At 41.1% G+C, this 21247-nt stretch overlaps 1 protein-coding gene across 5 annotated transcripts in view; it reads left to right on the forward strand.

The window, feature by feature from the left end:
• Window positions 1-653: 653 nt before the first annotated feature.
• The window catches only part of CRYZL1 (crystallin zeta like 1), a 52537-nt gene continuing 31943 nt past the window's right edge, over window positions 654-21247 (forward strand). For 4 of the 5 annotated variants that reach the window (XM_055279587.2, XM_055279584.2, XM_063639337.1 and 1 more), the window contains exons 1-4: window positions 654-747; window positions 10805-10876; window positions 17625-17702; window positions 20634-20706. In XM_055279587.2, coding sequence (XP_055135562.1) covers window positions 10811-10876; window positions 17625-17702; window positions 20634-20706 — 217 coding nt within the window. In that variant the 5' untranslated portion in view covers window positions 654-747; window positions 10805-10810. Of the gene's footprint in view, window positions 802-10804; window positions 10877-17624; window positions 17703-20633; window positions 20707-21247 lie in introns of all 5 variants that reach the window. The other variant, XM_063639338.1, reaches the window with a different exon arrangement.

Raw genomic sequence — 21247 nt, forward strand, 5'->3', positions numbered from 1 at the left:
CATCCACCATCGCCGCCCATAAGTGGGTGGGGAAACCGCCTGCCAATCGGAAGAAGGGGCCCGCACCTTCTCACCGCCCCCTACCGCTGGCCCCGCCTACCGTGCGAACCCAAGGAGGGTGAGCCAAAGAAATGTAAGACAACAGAGTGACAAGCCGAATGAGCCAAATCAGCAGGGGCTGTGTGGGGGCAGGATTAGCACTCTCCCCCTCCTCCCCACGTAGGCGTAACCAGAGATTTATGGTCTGAGGTTGCCTATCGTGGTTTATGGAGATTTTGTTGCACGATTTCGGCGCATCTGCTCGTTGCCGTGCGAGACACCAGATAGGATGCACTTAATTGACTTAATTATTGGAGGTTTTAAAGGAGAGAATAATGTGGAAAGGAAGAAGGAGGCGAAGCACAACCTAAAGGGGTTGGCCGGGCCTATGGTTGGAATGAGGAAGGGTGTGGCCTTCGGCTATAATTTGCATAAAACTGAACCCATCCAGGCGATTCCAACTTCGCCCATTTATTGGTAGTCGTTGGGGCGGTGCCTCGCCTCTCTCTGCGCCCCCGAGCGGAACATGACGGGAGTTGTAGTTCCGAGATCGGTTGCCATGGCGTTCTCGACAGCCTCGCGAGTCCGACCCCGCCCTTCAGGAGTGACGAGCGGCCTGACCAATGGGAGCAGGGGGCGGGCTCTCTACCGAAGGACTGGAAGGTGGCGGTGGTGAAGGTGCAGGCCGTTGGGGCGGCTCAGAGGCAGGTGAGCCCCGGGAAACGCGTCCTGTGTCTTGGGAAACGGGACTTTAAGCGAAAGGTAGAGATGCCCCACGGAACCGTGCAGCCCTGGGGAGGATAGTGGTTCGCGTCGAACCCTAACCTGGGACTTGTTCGGGCCCAGGCCTAGCTTAGCTGAGGCCGCTGAGGGGTGGGTAAGACTAGATTTGAGGGACAGTTTCCTGGACCTTGAGGGGTTTTGATTGTAGGTCTTATCTCAGTTTGCATCTCCGTCTACTTTTATGGAGGCAGAGGTCTGGGAGTGCCCTTCCACTTAATCTCCCAGGTTGGGTTTTTCTCCTCTGCTTCTTGTTCCTAGAATTTGAGTGTCTTTTTCTTTCTCTGTTACTTCTTCTCAGCTACTTTTTTCTTCCTCATCACTTTGCTGTTTTCGGAAAGCAGTTAGTAGTTATTCGCTGTATGTGGCTTTTGAGCCACATCGGCCCTCTTCATTATGCTAAACAGCGGAATCATCTGGAGCGAGATGTAAGCATCGCCTTGGGATAGGTCTGGGTCGGGGCCGAACATATGCGTTTCTAGAAGCTCCCAGGTGCTGCTGTCCACGTTATGAGTAGAAAGGTTTTACCTGAACTCTGTCCAGTACAAATATAATGCGAGTCCCTTATGTCATTTTAAATTTTGGGGTAGCTACATTTAAAAGGTGAAAAGAAACACGTGAAATTAATTTTAATAATGTGTTTCATTTAGCCTAGTATATCTGAGACATTATCATTTCAACGCTTAATCAAATATTTAAAAATTGAGATTTTACGTTCTTTTCTTCGTATTAAATCTTCAAAATCTGATGTGTATTTTCCACTTACAGCGCATCTCAATTCTGACTAGACACAGTTGGAGTGCTCAATAGCCACCTGTGCCAGTGGCTGCTACAGTAGCCTACTGCAGAAATTAAAAGGTGTGAAAAATAAGGTTGCATTGACCAAACCCTTTGCAACTCTATGAGATGGGATTCAGAACTACTTTAGAGATTTTCTAATTGAGATGTGCCCAATTTACAGAAATAATAGTCAAAATAGCCAACATTTCTGAAAGTATGATGTTGCGCTGAGTGCTTTGCATGTATTATTTAATCCTTATGGCAACCCTTTGAGATAACTGCTATTATTATCTAAGATATGGGATCTCAGGCCCAGAAAGGTTAAAATTAAGTAGTCCAAAGTCATACCGCTAATAAGTAGGAAAGCCAGGATTCAAACTCGGGTCAGTTATGACTTCTAAATCAGATCCAGCAGCCACTGCAGTGTATAATTTACTACCTTTTATCACTAATTTCCCTTATCGATGCCTCTGTTCCAGCTTACAGCAGGGGATAAGACGTTTAGATTTGAAACTGAGGTAGTTCCCCATACAAGATCAAGCTGCCAGCCTTGTGCAATGAAATATTTCTAAGATAACTATGCTCTTTTTGTAGACCCAATGAACTACATTGAGCTCAGGAGAGTTTTATGAGTAGAAGAGCAAAAATACACATATTGGCCAAGCGTGGTGACTCATGCCTGTAATCCCAGCACTTTGGGAGGCCAAGGCGGGCAGATAACTTGAGGCCAGGAGTTCGAGATTAGCCTGGCCAACATGGTGAAACCCCGTGTCTACTAAAAATACAAAAATTAGTCAGGCATGGTGGTACACGCCTGTAATTCCAGCTAGTCAGGAGGCTGAGGCAGGAGAATTGCTTGAACCCGGGAGGCGGAGGTTACAGTGAGCCAAGATCACGACCACCGCACTCCAGCCTGGGCAACAGAGTGAGACCCTGTCTCAAAAAAAAAAAAAATACACATATCTACATATGCTAAAATATGGTATTTTACCAAAAAAAATCTTCCGTTTTATGCATAATAAAGACATGAAATTATTTTCTCTTGATTTTTGAATTAGCAAATATTTAATCAGAATTACAATTCATATTTTTCATTTGAAACAAGAAGTGGTTTCTCTACAATCCTCTAGTGAACTGGAAAATTAAGCATTTACAAACTTCAATAATGTTAGTAGGTGAAAAAGATAGTTAAATGGATTGGAGGGGAGCAAGTAACTGTGGTGTGGTAGAGTTTCGGGAGGATCCCTCAGTTAGTTATTCTCATCACCAGGGACCTCCACCTGCATTGTCCCAGAGTCACATGATTAAGCCAGCTTATAAAGGGAAGACTCATTCATCACACTGTTCGCTCCCTTGTTCCCCAGTAGTACAATGTAGGAAAATAAGATGCTCATTCAAAAATATAAATGAAAGTTTCTGTTGTTCTGGATCATATTATATTAAATAGCCCTACATTGAATAGTAACTGGATCAGAGATTTTCAGATCTTTGGGATAATGACCATCCCATGTCTCCAGCCCCCAGAGATATGGGTGGGGCATTGGTCATGTAAGAAACCCTAGACTCCTAAGTGAAAATGCCATCTGAAAATCAACAGATAATAATAAATCCCTCATGGAGGTAGGGAGGTCAACAAAAATTCTTTTGAGATCCAAAAGATTTCTTTGTTGAGAGCCACTGTACTAGACAGGCAAAAAAGAAACAATTTTCCTTTTCTGTTCCTCTATCTATCTTTAGATCTCAAGTTGCATAAGATGTAGAGATTATGCCACACATGTATAAATTCAATCGAATATGCCTTGATAATATTTATCAAGATTGTCACAATTAGAAGAGAACTAAATGGTCATTTGATCCACCTGTCCCACTCAGTTGATGCTGGAATCTCCTTTATGAAGCCCGTATAATATGTACCCAGCCTCTGTTTCAGTCACTCTAGTGATAGGGACCATCTAATGTTACGCATTTCCCATTTAGTTTTAAGCTATAATGCCTAAAGTTCTTATATTATCAGCTGGAATTGCTTTACAAGGTTTAGCCAGATATAAGCCACTGTCACAGTATCTCCAGTGCCCATTTTGTATAATAACAGGCACAAAAGAGCACTGCAGTTGTGCACAGCAAAACACCCAAAACACCTGTGGACTCATTGCTAGTGCAAAGTGTCCTTTGAATATACATATTTCTAGAGACTGTTGACTATACTATGTAGAGATATCCTCAACTGTTATAACCATGCATTCACTACCCTCTTTAAGAAGCAGACCAGGTGCGGTGGCTCACACCTGTAATCCCAGCACTTTGGGAAGCCCAGGCAGGTGGATCACGAGGTCAGGAGTTTGAGACCAGCCTGGCCAACATTGTGAAACCCCATCTCTACTAAAGATACAAAAAAATTAGCTGGATGTGATTACGTGCGCCTGTAATCCCAGCTACTCGGGAGGCTGGGGCAGGAGAATCACTTGAAGCCGGGAGGTGGAGGTTGCAGTGAGCCAAGATTGTGTGGCTGCACTCCAGCCTGGGTGACAGGGCAAAACTCGGTCTCAAAAAAAAAAAAAAAAAGAAAGAAGCAGACCTGACCCGTTAGGACTACCATCCTCCACAGCCTGCAGAATGTAATATTTGAGCCAAACCTCCAGCTAGTTGCTTTGATTATGGTGACTATATTCTTTTTAATCAAATATTTGGCTATATTTCTTTTTCCAATGTGTGGATATGTACAAAAAGTCACAGATTAATGTGAACATTGTTAAAATTTAATATTAATTCACCTCTTCCCAAATGATCAAAATATAACTGAAGATTTCCCCCTAACAATCCAGCTAGTATTATAATGCTATGCACAGGTCCCGACGATGGATGGGGAATAGGGTGTTGGATACTCAAACTGCCCGAGAGAGCCTGGCATGGTGACCAGGTTGAGCATACAGGGCCACATTTCAGTGTTGACCTCATCTGTTTTTCTCTTGTCTAGCTGTTTATACATATATGTATATGTTTTTCTCTTGCATAGCTGTTTATATATATCTTTGCTTTCCTTAAAATGAAGGTAGGTTAAAAACATTATAACCGAACTCTGAGCCTGAAGTGGCCATAGTATTATAAAGTTTGTGTTGGGGAATAATAAAAGTTTGAGCATGTAAGAAGAGGAGTTTGGACTTTCAGGAATTAAATTAGCCATAGGGGAATAGATGGGTTGAAAGAGGGAGAGTATTGAAAGCATTTGGCAGCCTATCACTACAGCCCAAGGCTGAGGCACTGAGGTGTTCACACGTCACTAATGTGAAGGTGATGGGATGGATGGATCTGAGGTATTCTTTTTTTTTTTTTTTTTTTTTTTTTTTTTTGAGACAGTCTCACTCTATGGCCCAAGCTGGAGTGCAGTGGCGCAATCTCGGCTCACTGCAACCTCCACCTCCCAGGTTCACGCCATTCTCCTGCCTCAGCCTCCCTAGTAGCTGGGACTACAGGTGCCCACCACCACGCCCGGCTAATTTTTTGTATTTTTAGTAGAGACAGTTTTTCACCGTGTTAGCCAGGATAGTCTCGATCTCCTGACCTCGTGATCCACCCACCTTTGCCTCCCAAAATGCTGGGCTTACAGGCGTGAGCCACCACGCCCGGTGAAAGGTATTAGAGTACAGCAAAATCTTGTTTGGGGGAAAGATGAGTCCAGCTTTGTGTCTGTTGAATTTGAGGTTGGTCTCATGCTCAGAACACTTTTGGCCTGAAAGTGTAGGTAAGGAATGGTTCGTAGAGGTTTTATTTACAATTAAGAATAGACGAGCTTTATACAAAAAATTAGCCGGGCGCGATGGCGAGCGCCTGAAGTCCCAGCTACTTGGGAAGCTGAGGCAGGAGAATGGTGTGAACCCGGGAGGCGGAGCTTGCAGTGAGGAGATCACGCCACTGCACTCCAGCCTGGGCGACAGAGCGAAACTCTGTCTTAAAAAAAAAAAAAAAAGAATAGATGAGCTTCTTGGGGGATTGAGTATAACAGAGGAGCAGGTGGAGTTCATGTTGCTGTTATAAGAAGGGTGAAACCATTTGAAACTACTTCCCATTGATTTTTTAGAAATCCCTTAACAGATCAGTATCTTTATTAACTACTTTCTTGAAGTGTTTGTAGTCAAGTGTTTAATTTATGCAAAGTTCTCGTTCTGCTTTTGCTAAAAATTATTCTAAATTGGTATTATCTTCTTAATTTTTGTTTCTCCAGATTTTTTAGTAAGTTTACTGTATGGCCAATATAAAAATTTATAGTATTACTAACATAATCCTCAGTTTGTGGATTAATTCAAACATTTTAAAATTCTGATATATCTGTAAAAATATAAAATTTCTATGCTTTTCACAGGCTATATCAGCCTACATTTTTAAACAGGTTTATTGTAATTAAAAAGTTTTATATGTTTAAGAGACAGGGTTTCACTCTGTTGTCCAGGCTGGAGTGCAGTGGTGATTATAGCTCAAAGCAGCCTCCAATGCCTAGATAGAACTACAGGTGAGCACCACTATGCCAGGCTTATTTATTTATTTATTCTATTTTAAGAAACAGGGTCTTGCTTTGTTGCCCAGGCTGTCGAACTCCTGGGCTCAAGCAGTCCTTCTACCCCAGCCTCCTCCCAAATTGTTGGGATGACAGGTGTGAGCCACCACTCTGGGCAAAAAGTTTTATATCATACTTTTTTGATATAGTAAAATTTATAGTAGAACTTATAATTTTGAAGTTACATGACTTTTCTTAGAAATGTCATATTATATATTTTGTTTTATTTATTTTTGAGACGAAGTCTCGCTCTGTTGCCAGGCTGGAGTGCAGTGGCACAATCTCAGCTCACTGCAACCTCCACCTCCCAGATTCAAGCGATTCTCTTGCCTGAGCCTCCTAAGTAGCTGGGACTACAGGCATACACCACCAAGCCCAGCTAATTTTTGTATTTTTAGTAGAGACTAAAGTAGGATTTCACCATCTTGGCCAGGATGGTCTCGATCTATTGACCTCATGATCTACCCTCCTCCGTCTCCCAAAGTTCTGGTTACAGGCGTGAGCCACCATGCCCGGCCTATATATTTTAATTTATATTTTTATTTTATAAAATGTTTAATACTTTTATGGCCGGGCACGGTGGCTCACGCCTATAATCCCAGCACTTGGGGAGGCCGAGGCAGGCGGATCACAATGTCAGGAGATCAAGACCATCCTGGCTAACACAGTGAAACCCCGTCTCTACTAAAAAATACAAAAAAAATTTAGCCAGGTATGGTGGCGGGCGCCTGTAGTCCCAGCTACTCTGGAGGCTGAGGCAGGAGAATGGCATGAACCCGGGAGGCAGAGCTTGCAGTGAGTGGAGATCGTGCCACTACACTCCAGCCTGGGTGACAGAGTGAGACTCCGTTTCAAAAAAAAAAAAAAAAAATTTAATGCTTTTATGTCCTATGTGCAAATGTGTTTTAAGTCAATACAAATTTTATTAAATAACATAAGACTTGGCAGAATGTGAGACAAAAAACAAAAAATAAAATGAAATACAATTTTGTTACATAATAGACTGTTTTATTTAATCTGCCTAGGAAACCATGTGGGCCTTGAATACCATCCATTCTACCATTTTCCTAGTACTAGGAACTCAGTATTCTTTTTTGGGGCTTTCAAGACAAATATTTCCTCAGTTTTCTTCTGGCTGCTTTTGTAAAAACACCTCTCTTTCTTTACTTTGTAACTTTGAGGATATTTTTGTTCCCATACAATTCTCAATTGGACCAACTGAACATTACTTTTTTCCACCAACCAGGGCAATTTTCACCTAATTTAGAGAAACTATTTAGGATGATGTGACTAAAAATATTGCCATTATTTTATTTATATATATATATAATTTGTTTTAGGGGATACTATGGGTACAAACAAGCAGTTATCTTCCAGGGTCTTTGAAATTGGGGCACAGTCTAAGGTCCATGTGACTGCTTATCTGGGAGACATGCCATATATTTCAAGATTCAATGGGCAGAGAAAACAGTAGCTTCCAGTATCACAAAACAAGATGCTTTGAAAACAAGGCATTGATATGTAATTGTTTCACTTCTCAAAAAGGCAGTTCTAGTAACTCCAGACTGAGTAGGAACAGAGTTTTTTTTTTTTTTTCATTTAATAATAATGGATATATTTCCCAGGCAATGGTTGGGAAAGCCCACTAGTTAGTAAATAAATAAAGCAAGGTTTCGTTAGTGTGTAATGAAATCGGGAAGCATGGAACAAATGGAGTGAGTGTCACTGGGGATGATTCCAGAGAAGGGGTAGAACTTGAACTTTATTTACTTAGCAGAATCTGTAAATTATAGCATTCTGTCAGAGAACAGGCCATGCCTAGAAGCTCTGAGACGGGGTAACCATATGATGTAAAGTCATACTGACTAGATAGACAGAGGGTATGTGCTTGGACATTGTGGAAGCAGTAAGGTAAAGTAGGGAGAATGAGTGTGCATTTTAGAGAGCCTTCAAAGGAGGTTAGATTTAATACTGGAGGGAATACGTAAATGTTGTATCCATGCTTAGGTTCTCCCCAGCCCCCAAACAAAAACATTGACACAAAGACCTTCTGCAGCCAAAGGGTTAGAATTAATCATTTAACCTAGCTTAATCCTGCTTTTATATACTTCATTGATACGTGCTACATACATAATTTCTATATACATCTTGAATGTGTATTCATTTCTGTTAGTTCCAGCATTTGATTATCACGTCCGAGAAACCAACAACCGTTGCTCAACTACACTCTGTAAAAACTCTTTACATATTTGGATCCAAGTAGAGCCACTAACATTCAACACAGAGGGCTGGCTTTATGGACATATGGCCTATGCAGTCTCACTGACCTCAGATTCAGAAGAGACTTTTGCTTGATTTCATGCTCTGCTATCTTGAAATTCTAATAATTTCTAGACAAGGCTTCCCACATTTCCATTTTGCACTAGGCTCTGCAAATTATGTAGCCAGAACTATCAATAGGTACTTAATAATTTTCTTAAAAGTATTCCACTTTAGGCCGGGTACAGTGGCTCATGCCTGTAATCCCAGCACTTTGGGAGGCCGAGGCAGGCGGATCACAAGGTCAGGAGATCAAGACCATCTTGGCCAACATGGTGAAACCCCATCTCTACTAAAAATACAAAAATTAGCCAGGTGTGGTGGCGCGTGCCTATAGTCCCAGCTACTCGGGTGGTTGAGGCAGGAGAATCGCTTGAACCTGGGAGACGGAGGTTGCCGTGAGCCGAGACTGCGCCCTCCAGCCTGGCGACAGAGCAAGACTCCGTTGTAAAAAAAAAAAAAATATATATATATATATTCAACTTTAATTGATATATCTAATGTTAGCAGCTCAGTAGGAAACCACTAAATGCCATGGTTAGGAGTAATGACTTTGGAAGAAGTAGCACCTCGTTTATATCCCAGTTCTGGCCCAGCTGGTGCTATGAGACACCAACTACATGCTTTAAGCTAAGACTCACTTTCCTCATCCATAGAATAAACGAAATAATAGTACTTTCACCAAAAAGTATATACAAGAATGTTTTTAACAGAACAATTCTTAAGAGCCCCAAACTGGAAGCAATTCAAGTGTCTATAGTGGAATGGATAAATAGCAATTTGTTTATACAGTGGAGTACTATGTAGCAGTGTGAATGAATGGAATACAACTACAAGTAACAACGTGACTGAGACTCACAAACCTAATATAGAAAGAAAGAAAACAGACATTAAAAAGTATAGTTTTATTTATATAAAATTCAAAAGCAGACAAAACTAATCTGTGCTGTTAAAATTTAGGATATTGGGTCTCCTTAGGAGGAGAAGGGGACACGGGGAACTTCTGGAGGTGTACGATGATGTGTTTCCTGCCATGATGTGGGCATATTCACACTGTAAAATTCAACAAGTTATGCGCTTCAAGGATTTATGTACTTTTCTATGTTTTATACTTTGCATAAAAAATAGTCTTAAAAATTTGCATAAAAAATAGTCTTACCACATAATTACTCTGAAAATTAAAGAAACAATTGTGGAATCTTTAGAGATGCCTCAAGAAGTTCACAGAGCCGGGCGTGGTGGCTCATGCCTGTAATCCCAGCACTTTGGGAGGCCAAAGTGGGTGGATCACCTGAGATCAGGAGTTCGAGACCAGCCTGGCCAACATGGTGAAACCACATCTCTACTAAAAATACAAAATTTAGCCAGGCATGGTGGCGCGTGCCTGTAATCCCAGCTGCTATGGGGGCTGAGGCAGGAGGATCACTCAAACCTGGGAAGCGGAGGTTGCAGTGAGCCAACATCATGCCACTGCACTCCAGCCTGGGCAACAGGGTGAGACTCCGTCTCAAAAAAAAAAAAAAAAAAAAGTTCACAGAATAATAAGTTTATTTATTTTATTTTATTATTTTTTTTGAGACAGAGTTTCGCTCTTGTTGCCCAGGCTGGAGTGCAATGGCACGATCTTGGCTCACCGCAACCTCCGCCTCCCAGGTTCAAGCGGTTCTCCTGTCTCACCCTCCTGAGTAGCTAGGATTACAGGCACACACCGCCACACCTGGCTAATTTTTTTTTAGTAGAGATGGGTTTTCTCCATGTTGGTCAGGCTGGTCTCGAACTCCCGACCTCAGATGATCCGCCCGCCTTGGCCTCCCAAAGTGCTGGGATTACACACGTGAGCCACTGCGCCTGGCTATAAGTTTAAATACTTCCATTAAGTGGTTTATAGACTGATACAAAAGAATTAGGGCCACAATTTTCAACCAGTGTCTTGGCTGTTCGCTTTCTCCTTTCTAATGATCTTTAAAACTTTGAAAGCCTTTGATAAATGGTAATTAAAGGAAAATTTAATAAAAGGTAAATAAAATTGAGTTTCTCTGGCCATGATAAGGCTTCTTTTAAGTAATCTTTTTTATTGCATAGGAAAGTAAAATGAAGCATGTTTGCCTTTGTAGTAAAAGGTTGAACTGTAAACCCATTCTCAGTAAGACAGGTGCCCAGTGAGTGTTGCATATTCTCTTATTTGATCACTTTGTGAAAGATTTTCTAAATTTACTTATTTGAAAACTGCATTTGTAGTTGTCATTTTATCCTTTGCTAGCACTGTTTTTCCATTTTTGCTTACATTTAGTCTGGAAGACTTGTTATTTTATTTCATGTATATATATTTATTTTTAGGTGACTATGAAAGGCTTATATTTCCAACAGAGTTCCACAGATGAAGAAATAACATTTGTATTTCAAGAAAAGGTAAGAAAAAATGTTTAATCATTAAAGTAGTGTATTTTTATATGCAATAAACCCACTTTTAAATGATGTGTTTTTTCAGTGAGACTTAATGAACAAAAGTTATTTAAATGAAACTCCTCAAATTACAGTACGTTCCTTTAAATTTTATGTGAAAATGGTGGTTCACATTGTAGTTTAACTATTTTTAAGTTTTATTTTGTTTTTAATTGACACATAATTGTACATATTTATGGGGTACCATGTGATGTTCTGATTCATGTATAAATTATGTAATGATCAAATCAGGGTAATTAGCATATCCATCAGTAAAATACTTGCCATTTTGTTGTGTCATTCAAAATCCTCTCTTCTAGCTATTTTGAAATATGTAATACATTGTTAACTATAGTCACCCTGCTGTACAACAGAACACCAAAACCTATTCCTTCCATCTACCTGTAACTTTGTACCTGTTGACCAACCTCTGTACCCAGCTCCCACCCCTTTAATCTCCCCAGCCTCTAATAACCATTATTGGACTCTCTGTGTCTGTGCAATCAACTTTCTTAGATTCCATATTTGAGTGAGATCATATAATATTTGTCATTCTGTGCTTAGCTTATTTCACTTAACACAACATTCTCAAGATTCATCCATATTTTCACAAATGACAGGATTTTATTCTTTTTGTGGCTGAATAGTATTCTGTTGTGTATATATACCACATTTTCTTTATCCATTAGTTTGTTGATGGATGCTTAGGTTGATTCCATATCTTTGCTATTGTGAATAGTGCTGCAGTAAACATGGAGGTACAAATATCACTTTGACATATTGCTTTCATTTCCTTTGGATGTATGTATACCCAGGAGAGGGATTGTTGGATTAAATGGTAGTTCTTTTTTTTTTTTTTTTTAATTGAGACAGAGTCTCACTCTGTTGCCCAGGCTGGAGGGCAGTGGTGCCATCCCGCCTCACTGCAACCTCTGCCTCCCAGGTTCAAGTGATTCTCCTACCTCAGCCTCCTGAGTAGCTGGGATTACAGGCACGCACCGTCACGCCTGGCTAATTTGTGTATTTTTAGTAGAGACGGGGTTTCACCATGTTGGCCAGGCTGGTCTCAAACCCCTGACCTCAGGTGATCCGCTCACCTCGGCCTCCCAAAGTGCTAGGATTATAGGCATGAGCCACTGCGCCCAGCCTGGTAGCTCTATTTTTAATTTTTTGAGGAACATTCATATTTTTGTCCATAATGGCTATGCTAATTTACATGACCACCAATCGTGTATAAGAGTTCCCATTCTCCACATCCTCACCAGCATTTGTTACTTGTTGTCTTTTTGATAATAGCCATTCTAATGGGGATGAGGGGATATCTTCTTATGGTTTTGATATCTATTTCCCTGATGGCCATGATCGAGTGGTATTCATCCCAGGGATGCAAGGATAGTTCAACATAAGCAAATCAATAAATGTGATACATCACATTAACAGAATGAAGGACATAAACCCTCTGATCATCTCAATAGATACAGAAAAACCATATAATAAAATGTAACATCCCTTCATGATAAAAATCCTACATAAATTAGGCATAGAATGAATATATGTCAATATAATAAAAGCCGTGTATAACAAACCTGCAGCTAACATCATACTGAACAGGAAAAAGTTGGAAGCTTTTCCTCTAAAATCTGGAACAAGACAAGGATGCCCACTTTCACTACTTTTATTCAACATAATACTAGAAGTCCTAGCCAGAGCAATTAGGCAAGAGAAAGAAAGAAAGAGCATTCGAATTGGAAAGAAGAAAGTCAAACCATCCCTGTTTGCAGGTGACGTGATCTTATATGTAGAAAACCCTGCAGACTCCACCAAAAACCAGTTAGAACTAATTAATGAATTCAGTAAAGTTACAGGATACAAGATAAAAAATCAGTAAGAGGCCGGGTGCGGTGGCTCACACCTGTAATCCCAACACTTTGGGAGGCTAAGGTGGGTGGATTGCCTGAGCTCAAGAGTTCAAGACCAGCCTGGGCAACACGGTGAAACCCCATCTCTACTAAAAATACAAAAAATTAGCCAAGTGTGGCAGCGTGTGCCTCTAGTCCCAGCTACTCGGGAGGCTGAGGCAGGAGCATTGCTTGAACCCGAGAGGCGGAGGTTGTAGTGAGCCAAGATTGTGCCACTGCACTACAGCCTGGGCAACAGAGCAAGACTCCATCTAAAAGAAAAAAAAAACAGTAGCAGTTCTTTGTTGTTGTTGTTGTTGTTGTTGTTTTTTGAGACAGGGTCTTGTGCCATCACCCACACTGGAATACAGTGGTGCAATCTGGTCTCACTGCAACCTCCCCCAGCATCAGCTCCCACCTCAGCTTCCTGAGTAACTGAGACTGCAGGCGTGTGCCACCATGCCTGTCTGACTAACTTTTTTTTTTTTTATTGCTAGAGGCAGGTTTCGCCACATTGCCCAGGCTGGTCTCGAATTCCTGGGCTCAAGCAATCCTCCCACCTCAGCCTCCCAAAGTGCTGGAATTATAGGTGTGAGCCACCACGCCCGGCCGAGTAGTACTTCTCTGTACCAACAGCAGACTATCTAAAAAAGAAATTAAAAGGCCAGGTGCCTATAATCCCAGCACTTGGGAGACCGAGGGTGGAAGATCACTTGAGCCCAGGAGTTCAAGGTCAGCCTGGGCAACATAGGGAGACCCTGTCTCTACAAAAAAAAATTTTTTTTGAGTTAACCAGGCATGCTGGCTGACACCTGTAGTCCCAGCTACTTGGGAGGCTAAGGCGGAAGGATCACTTGAGCCCAGGAGGTCAAGGCTGCAGTGAGCCGTGATCTTGACACTGCACCCCAGTCTGGGCAACAGAGCAAGACTTGTCTCAAAAAAAAAAAAAAAAAAGAAAGAAATTAAGAAGGCAACCCCATTTATAATAGCTATAAATAAATAAAATGCTCAGGAATAAATTTAACCAAGGAGGTGAAATATCTCTACGATGAAAACTATAAATATTGATGGAAGAAATTGAAGAGAACAGTAATAAGTGGAAAGATAGTCTGTGTTCATTAATTGGAAGAATTAATATTGTTAAAATGTCCATACTACCCAAAGCCGTCTACAGATTCAATTCAATCCCTATCAAAATGCCAGTGGCATTATTCACAGAAATAGAAACATAATCCTAAAAATCGTATGGAACCACGAAAGACTCTGAATAGCCAAAGCCATCTTGACCAAAAGAATAAAGCTGGAGGCATTACACTACCTTACTTTAAAAAATATTTTTAAAAGAATTGCTGCAAAAGAGTTTTTAGTTCCTCAGGGTGGTAGTGTAAAAGGTATTAGAAAGACAGAACAAACTTAATAGTATTACATGTTGCGAAAGTAACCCAATGTGTTCTGAATACCACAATAATGTAAGTTTCCAGAAAGTAGCCATATTTCAGAAAAGACCTTGTCTCGGCCAGACGCGGTGGCTCACGCCTATAATCCCAGCACTTTGGAAGGCTAAGGCAGGCAGATCATGAGGTCAGGAGGTCGAGACCATCCTGGCTAACACAGTGAAACCCTGTCTCTACTAAAAATACAAAAAATTAGCCAGGCGTGGTGGCATGTGCCTGTAGTCCCAGCTACTTGGGAGGCTGAGGCAGGAGAATGGCATGAACCCGGGAGGCGGAGCTTGTAGTGAGCAGAGATCGCGCTACTGCACTCCAGCCTGAGCAGGAGAGCAAGACTCGGTCTCAAAAAAAAAAAAAAAAGACCGTGTCTCATACGTGAAATGGAAGAGGTGGAAAAATACTGTTTTCCATACACATTTCAGAGAGTGCCAAAGTTACCTGATTTACTAAGTTTTAAATGATCACTCATATTCATATTATCACCAAGTTTTTTATTACTTTAAGCATAGATAGTAGAATTTTCATATACAGTATTGGTGATTATTAGAAAGATTTGTGGCAAGCCAAAATCATTCTTCCGTAAATTTAGGGATTAAAAGTAAGTGTTATATGTAAATCAGTATTTCATAATAATTATGAGAGTTTTGATCTTGAACACAATCCAGTTTTCTCTCTTATCTGTCACTAACTCCTAAAACATTTAGGCCAGGCACAGTGGCGCATGTCTGTAATCCCAGCACTTTGGAAGGCTGAGGAAGAAGGATCACTTAAGCCCAGGAGTTCAAGACCAGCCTGGGCAAAAAAGTGAGACCCCCATTTCTACCAAAAAAATTAGCTGGGCATGGTGGCACCCACCTGTGTAGGTCAAGGCTGCAGTGAGTCATGTTCACACCACAGCACTCCAGCCTGGGTGATAGAGCTAGACCCTGTCTCAAAAAAACAAAAACAATTAGGCCAGGAGTCTGTGTTTCAGACAGCTTGGCTTCTATCATTGATCAAAATGAGGGTCAGGGGTTGATTGGCTCTTGGGAAGAAACATCTCCAGGTTCACAAAATCATGAGTAAAATTCACAAACTCACCAATATTATCGAACATCTTCATATTATCACCAAGTTTTGTCAAAACTGAGATTTAAAAAGATGTTCTCGGATTGTCTTCGTGACAAAACACAGTAATCCCTTTGATACATCACAGGAGAGGCTATATAAGTGGCTATTCTTGGGCAGCTTTTCATCTAATTGTGGGCATATCGGGTAGAGGAGACTGATTTAATTATTAGTACCAGGTTCAGTTGTTTAGAGGAGCTGATATTTAATAATATAGGTGCATGACATTGAGTGTCTGAATTTGGACTATTTTTGCCTTTGAATTTCTTTATTTTTCTTTTTTTTTTTTTTTTTTTATTTGAGACAGGGTCTTGCTCTGTCACCCAGGCTGGAGTGCAGTGGCACAATATCAGCTCGCTGCAACCTCCACCTCCTGGGTTCAAGTGATTCTCCTGTCTCAGCCTCCCAAGTACCTGGGACTACAGGCATGCGCAACCATGCCCAGCTATTTTTTATATTTTTAGTAGAGACCAGGTTTCATCATGTTGGCCAGGCTGGTCTCAAACTCCTGACCTTAAGCGATCCACTTGCCTCGGCCTCCCAAAGTGCTGGGATGACAGGCGTGAGCCCCCATGCCGGGCCTTGCCTTTGAATTTCTATCTAGAAGTGGAATCTGAGGGATAATTAGGTTCAATTGCATTGGTATGTTGACCCCAGAATCCCATGGGGCATGATGAAATGCCCAAGGCACATGTTAAGGAAGAGTTGAATAAAGGACGCTAAAGAATTCCACTGGCTGGCCAGGCACAGTGGCTTACGCCTGTGATCCCAGCACTTTGGGAGGCCGAGGCGGGCAGATCACCTGAGGTCAGGAGTTCAAGACCAACCTGGCCAACATGGTGAAACCCCATCTTCTACTAAAAATACAAAAAAAAAGTAGCCAGGCATAGTGGCTCATGCCTGTAATCCCAGCTACTGAGGAGGCTGAGGCAGGAGAATCACTTGAACTCGGGAGGCAGAGGTTGCAGTGAGCTGAGATTGCGCCACTGCACTCCAGCCTGGGTGACAGAGAGAAACTCTATCTCAAAAAAAAAAAGGAAAAAAGAATTTCACTGGCTGGGCACAGTGGCTCACACCTGTAATCCCAGCACTTTGGAAGGCCAAGACGGGAGGATCACTTTAGCCCAGGAGCTCAAGACCAACCCGGGCAACTCAGCAAGACACCATCTCTATTTTTTTTAATTATGTTTTTAAAAAAGAATTTCACTTATAGCATTAAGAAAATTTAAGGGCTGGGCACTATGTCTTATGCCTTTAATCCCAGCACTTTGGGAGACTGAGGCATGAGGATTGCTTGAGCCCAGGACCTAGAGACCAGCCTGGGCAACACAGCAATACCCCAGCCCTACAAAAAAATTAAAAATCAGCTGGGTGTGGTGGTGCATGCCTGTAACCCCAGCTACTTGGAAGGCTGAGGCAGGAGAATCACTTAAGCCCTGGAGGTTGAGGCTGCAGTGAGCTGTGATTTCGCTACTGTATTCCAGCCTGGGAGACAGAGCGAGACCCTGTCTCAAAACAAAACCAACAAAAAAAGAAAATTCTAAAAATTAGTAAAGTCCCGCCGGGCGCGGTGGCTCACTCCTATAATCCCAGCACTTTGGGAGGCCGAGGTGGGCAGATCACAAGGTCAGGAGATCAAGACCATCCTGGCTAACACAGTGAAACCCCATCTCTACTGAAAATACAAAAAATTAGCTGAGCATGGTGGCGGGTGCCTGTAGTCCCAGCTACTCTGGAGGCTGAGGCAGGAGAATGGCATGAACCTGGGAGACAGAGCTTGCAGTGAGCGGAGATCATGCCACTGCACTCCAGCCTGGGTGACAGAGCGAGACTGTCTCAAAAAAAAAAAAAAAAAAAATTAGTAAAGGTTATATGTTATGTGTATATGTGTTTAAGGATATCCCTGTAAATGTGAAGATCCGACGTTCTGAGATTATTTAGGTTGAAATAAAGGAGTACAGTATTTGCTGCTTTACTTTGTTATCCTAACTTTATTGTCTACACATATATCCGTATTGTTATTTGAGTACTTTTAAAAATATATATCCGAAAGCTTTTTTAAAATTGTACCCCCAAATTTTCTTTATTCTTTTTTTGTTATATACATTTCTATAATTACTTATAGTTGTTAAAATTAGCTGTGAGATTTAGGGTCTGTTTAATTTTGTTTAATTACATGTGAAAATTTTCACAGCATAAAGACATATTCTCATAGGAATGTGTAAAATAACATATTGTTTTGTTATCATTTGGTTCTAGGAAAATCTTCCTGTTACAGAGGATAACTTTGTGAAACTTCAAGTTAAAGCTTGTGCTCTGAGCCAGATAAATACAAAGGTATTGGTTCTTTTATTATGGCACAAAGTAAAATGAGAGTTTCTTAGTGTATAAATATAATGATAACTGACCTCTCAATGTGAAGAATTTATTATCATCTTCATTTTTATTAATTTTTTTATTTGAGACGGAGTTTCGCTCTTGTTGCCCGGGCTGGAGTGCAGTGGTGCAATCTCAGCTCACTGCAACCTCTGCCTCCTGGGTTCAAGCAATTCTCCTGTCTCAGACTCCCGAGTAGCTAGGATTACAGGAGCGCACCACCACACCCAGCTAATTTTTGTATGTTTTTTAGTAAAAATGGGTTTGCCGTGTTGGCCAGGTTGGTCTCAAACTCCTGACCTCAGGTGATCCACCTGCCTCAGCCTCCCAAAGTGCTGGGATTTCCAGGCATGAGCCACTGCGCCCGGCCTACCATCTTTAGAAGAATAGAACAGCAGGCCGGGCGCGGTGGCTCACGCTTGTAATCCCAGCACTTTGGGAGGCCGAGGCGGGCGGATCACGAGGTCAGGAGATCGAGACCACGGTGAAACCCCGTCTCTACTAAAAATACAAAAAAATTAGCCGGGCGTGGTGGCGGGCGCCTGTAGTCCCAGCTACTCGGAGAGGCTGAGGCAGGAGAATGGCGTGAACCCGGGAGGCGGAGCTTGCAGTGAGCCGAGATCGCGCCACTGCACTCCAGCCTGGGTGACAGAGATCGCGCCACTGCACTCCAGCCTGGGTGACAGAGCGAGACTCCGTCTCAAAAAAAAAAAAAAAAGAAGAATAGAACAGCTAGGGGAAAAAATTTAGTGTGCTTTTGTATATTTCTATATAAGGGACATTATTAGTCTGATGGAAGTTACGTATTTTATATGAAAATACAAATATTTTATAAGAAAATAGAAATAATATAAATATTTTATAATATTTTATAAACTCCTTTACATTGCAAAAAACAGAGTTTATAATTAACAAAGCTTATTATTAAGGAAGAAATAAATAATAAAATAGAAACTAGAAACCTAATCAGTTTATTAGCTACCAATTAGATATTTAATTAATATCATTAGTTATGGTTCATATTTTTCTTGTCATTTCTTTTTGTGTCGCTCTCTCATAAACATACATCTCTACCTCGCATTACCCTGCAGTAATCTTTCATTATTGACCGTGAAATACATAGAATGTTTTCAGTGGTAAATAAACTGTGGTTAAATGTGCCGTGGTAAATTGAGTAGGTCCATTTACTCCGTTTTTGTTTGTTTTGTTTTGTTTTTTGGGATTAATGCCATAGTTTACATGACTTGTAACTTATTGGATTTTAATGTCACTATAATTTTTAGGAACCTAAAAGTCTTCTTTGATAAAGTCACACTTAGGAAATTACAGACCAGGTATAGGCTTTCATTGGGCAACTCTGCAACATGAGCGTGACTTGAGAAATGCATTAGTGGGATCCCTGAAGTCTTTTCACAAGAGTACTAGTACTAGACCTTGTCTGCAGACTTCTGTCTTCAGATGCTTTTATTAAAATGGAAAAATCCATTAAAATCCAAGTCTAAGAAATAATCTCCTTGTCTAACAGAAATAAATACTAAATTATGGTAAAATCAGTTGAATGAAATATTGCACATCTGTTAAGCATAATGGTTATGAAAACTGTGTGGGTAATGTAAGAAAATGCTTATGGTAAGTGAAGGAGCCAGGATGCAATTGCTAAAACCATAGTTTTAACTCCATACAAATGTGCATAAAAGAAATACTGTGGCCAGGCACAGTAGCTCACACCTGTAATCCCAGCACTTTGGGAGGTCGAGGCAGGCGGATCACGAAGTCAAGAAATCAAGACCATCCTGGCCAACATGGTGAAACCCCATCTCTACTAAAAATACAAAAATTAGCTGGGCATGGTGGCACGTGCCTGTAGTCCCAGCTACTCGGGAGGCTGAGGCAGGGGAATCGCTTGAACCTGGGAGGCGGAGGTTGCAGTGAGCCACTGCACTCCAGCCTGGGCGACAGAGCAAGACTCCATCTGAGAAAAAAAAAAAGAAAAGAAATACTGTAAAACACCCAGTACTTCTATAAGAGTGTTGCATGAACATCTTAAGAAAAATATAATGTTCCACATTGAAAAAGAGACTTCTGACAATCAAGTATACAATACAGGAGATCAGAAAATTGAAAAATAAATATAGAAGAGAATTATTTCAATTTCTTTTTACTTACTGTTCCTAAAATATTATGGTATCTACAAATACGTTCAGCATCTGTAGTGTTAACTGCCAGGAGCTTAAACCACAGGCTTAAACACAGTATATATACCGTTACTTCAAAAGACAAGTACTTATAGTTAATTTGGTCACAATCTAATAAAATACCAATCTCTTAAAAATTTAGCCTTAACCAAAAGAAACTCCAATCACCATGAATCTGAAATTATATGGCAGATTACCTGTTAATATCCATCACTACTTCTCACCCACTCCCTAACCCAAGGCTTTTGAGAACTCAGGTGATTTTAAAGGGTATAGGAATGGAGAACCCTTTGTTCTCATTGGCCACACCCCCTTATTCAACAGTCTTCTCTCCAGACTACCCTCCCTTCACCTGAATAAGATGACTGATAGTGTTTAGCCAACCAAGAAATGTTTTGGCCATAATTTCCCTTCATATTTGGCAGAGTAAAGATGTTAAACAAAGGATGTTAATGGTAATTTGAATAATAATATTCATTCCTAAGTCCTGCAGATCAACTAATGCCTCAGTAAATTCTTGGTTTCCTAGCCTTCAGAGAAACCTATTTTGTGAAGTTATTTGCTTTGTCTCAATTCCAAAACTTGAACCATATTTGCTCTTTCTGTGATTTGACTTTTACTCTCACTTTCCTCATATATAATAGAGTCCAGGATTTCTTCTGACAGTAGTGTGTTAACTGCCTTTGTCATGATTTAGCTTCTGGCAGAAATGAAGATGAAAAAGGATTTATTTCCTGTTGGGAGAGAAATTGCTGGAATTGTATTAGATGGTAAGTATACAGATGTGAGTATATGTATTTATTTTCTAGGTAAAAGAGATTAAATGTAGCTAATTGGTTTACTGGTACATAAAATTATATACAACCTTTCAAATTTAAATTTAATTATATGAAAATGTCCTTTTTTATTTTTATTTTTATTTTTATTTTTTGAGAGACAAGGTCTGTGTTGCCCAGCCTGATCATAGCTACAGCCTTAACTCCTGGGTTCAAGCGATCCTGTTGCCTCAGCTTCCTGAGTAGCTAAGTCTACAGCAAGCTTGTCTAACCAGCATGCAGCCCAGGACAGCTTTGAAGTCAGCCCAACACAAATTCGTGAATTTTCTTAAAACATTATGTGATTTTTTGGCCAGGCGCGGTGGCTCATGCCTGTAATCCCAGCACTTTGGGAGGCCGAGGCGGGCGGATCACGAGGTCAGGAGATCGAGACCATCCTGGCTAACACGGTGAAACCCTGTCACTACTAAAAATACAAAAAATTAGCTGGGCGTGGTGGCATGCGCCTGTAGTCCCAGCTACTCGGAGAGGCTGA

The sequence above is a fragment of the Symphalangus syndactylus genome, chromosome 5, assembly GCF_028878055.3.
Source record: "Symphalangus syndactylus isolate Jambi chromosome 5, NHGRI_mSymSyn1-v2.1_pri, whole genome shotgun sequence".
Taxonomy (NCBI): domain Eukaryota; kingdom Metazoa; phylum Chordata; class Mammalia; order Primates; family Hylobatidae; genus Symphalangus; species Symphalangus syndactylus.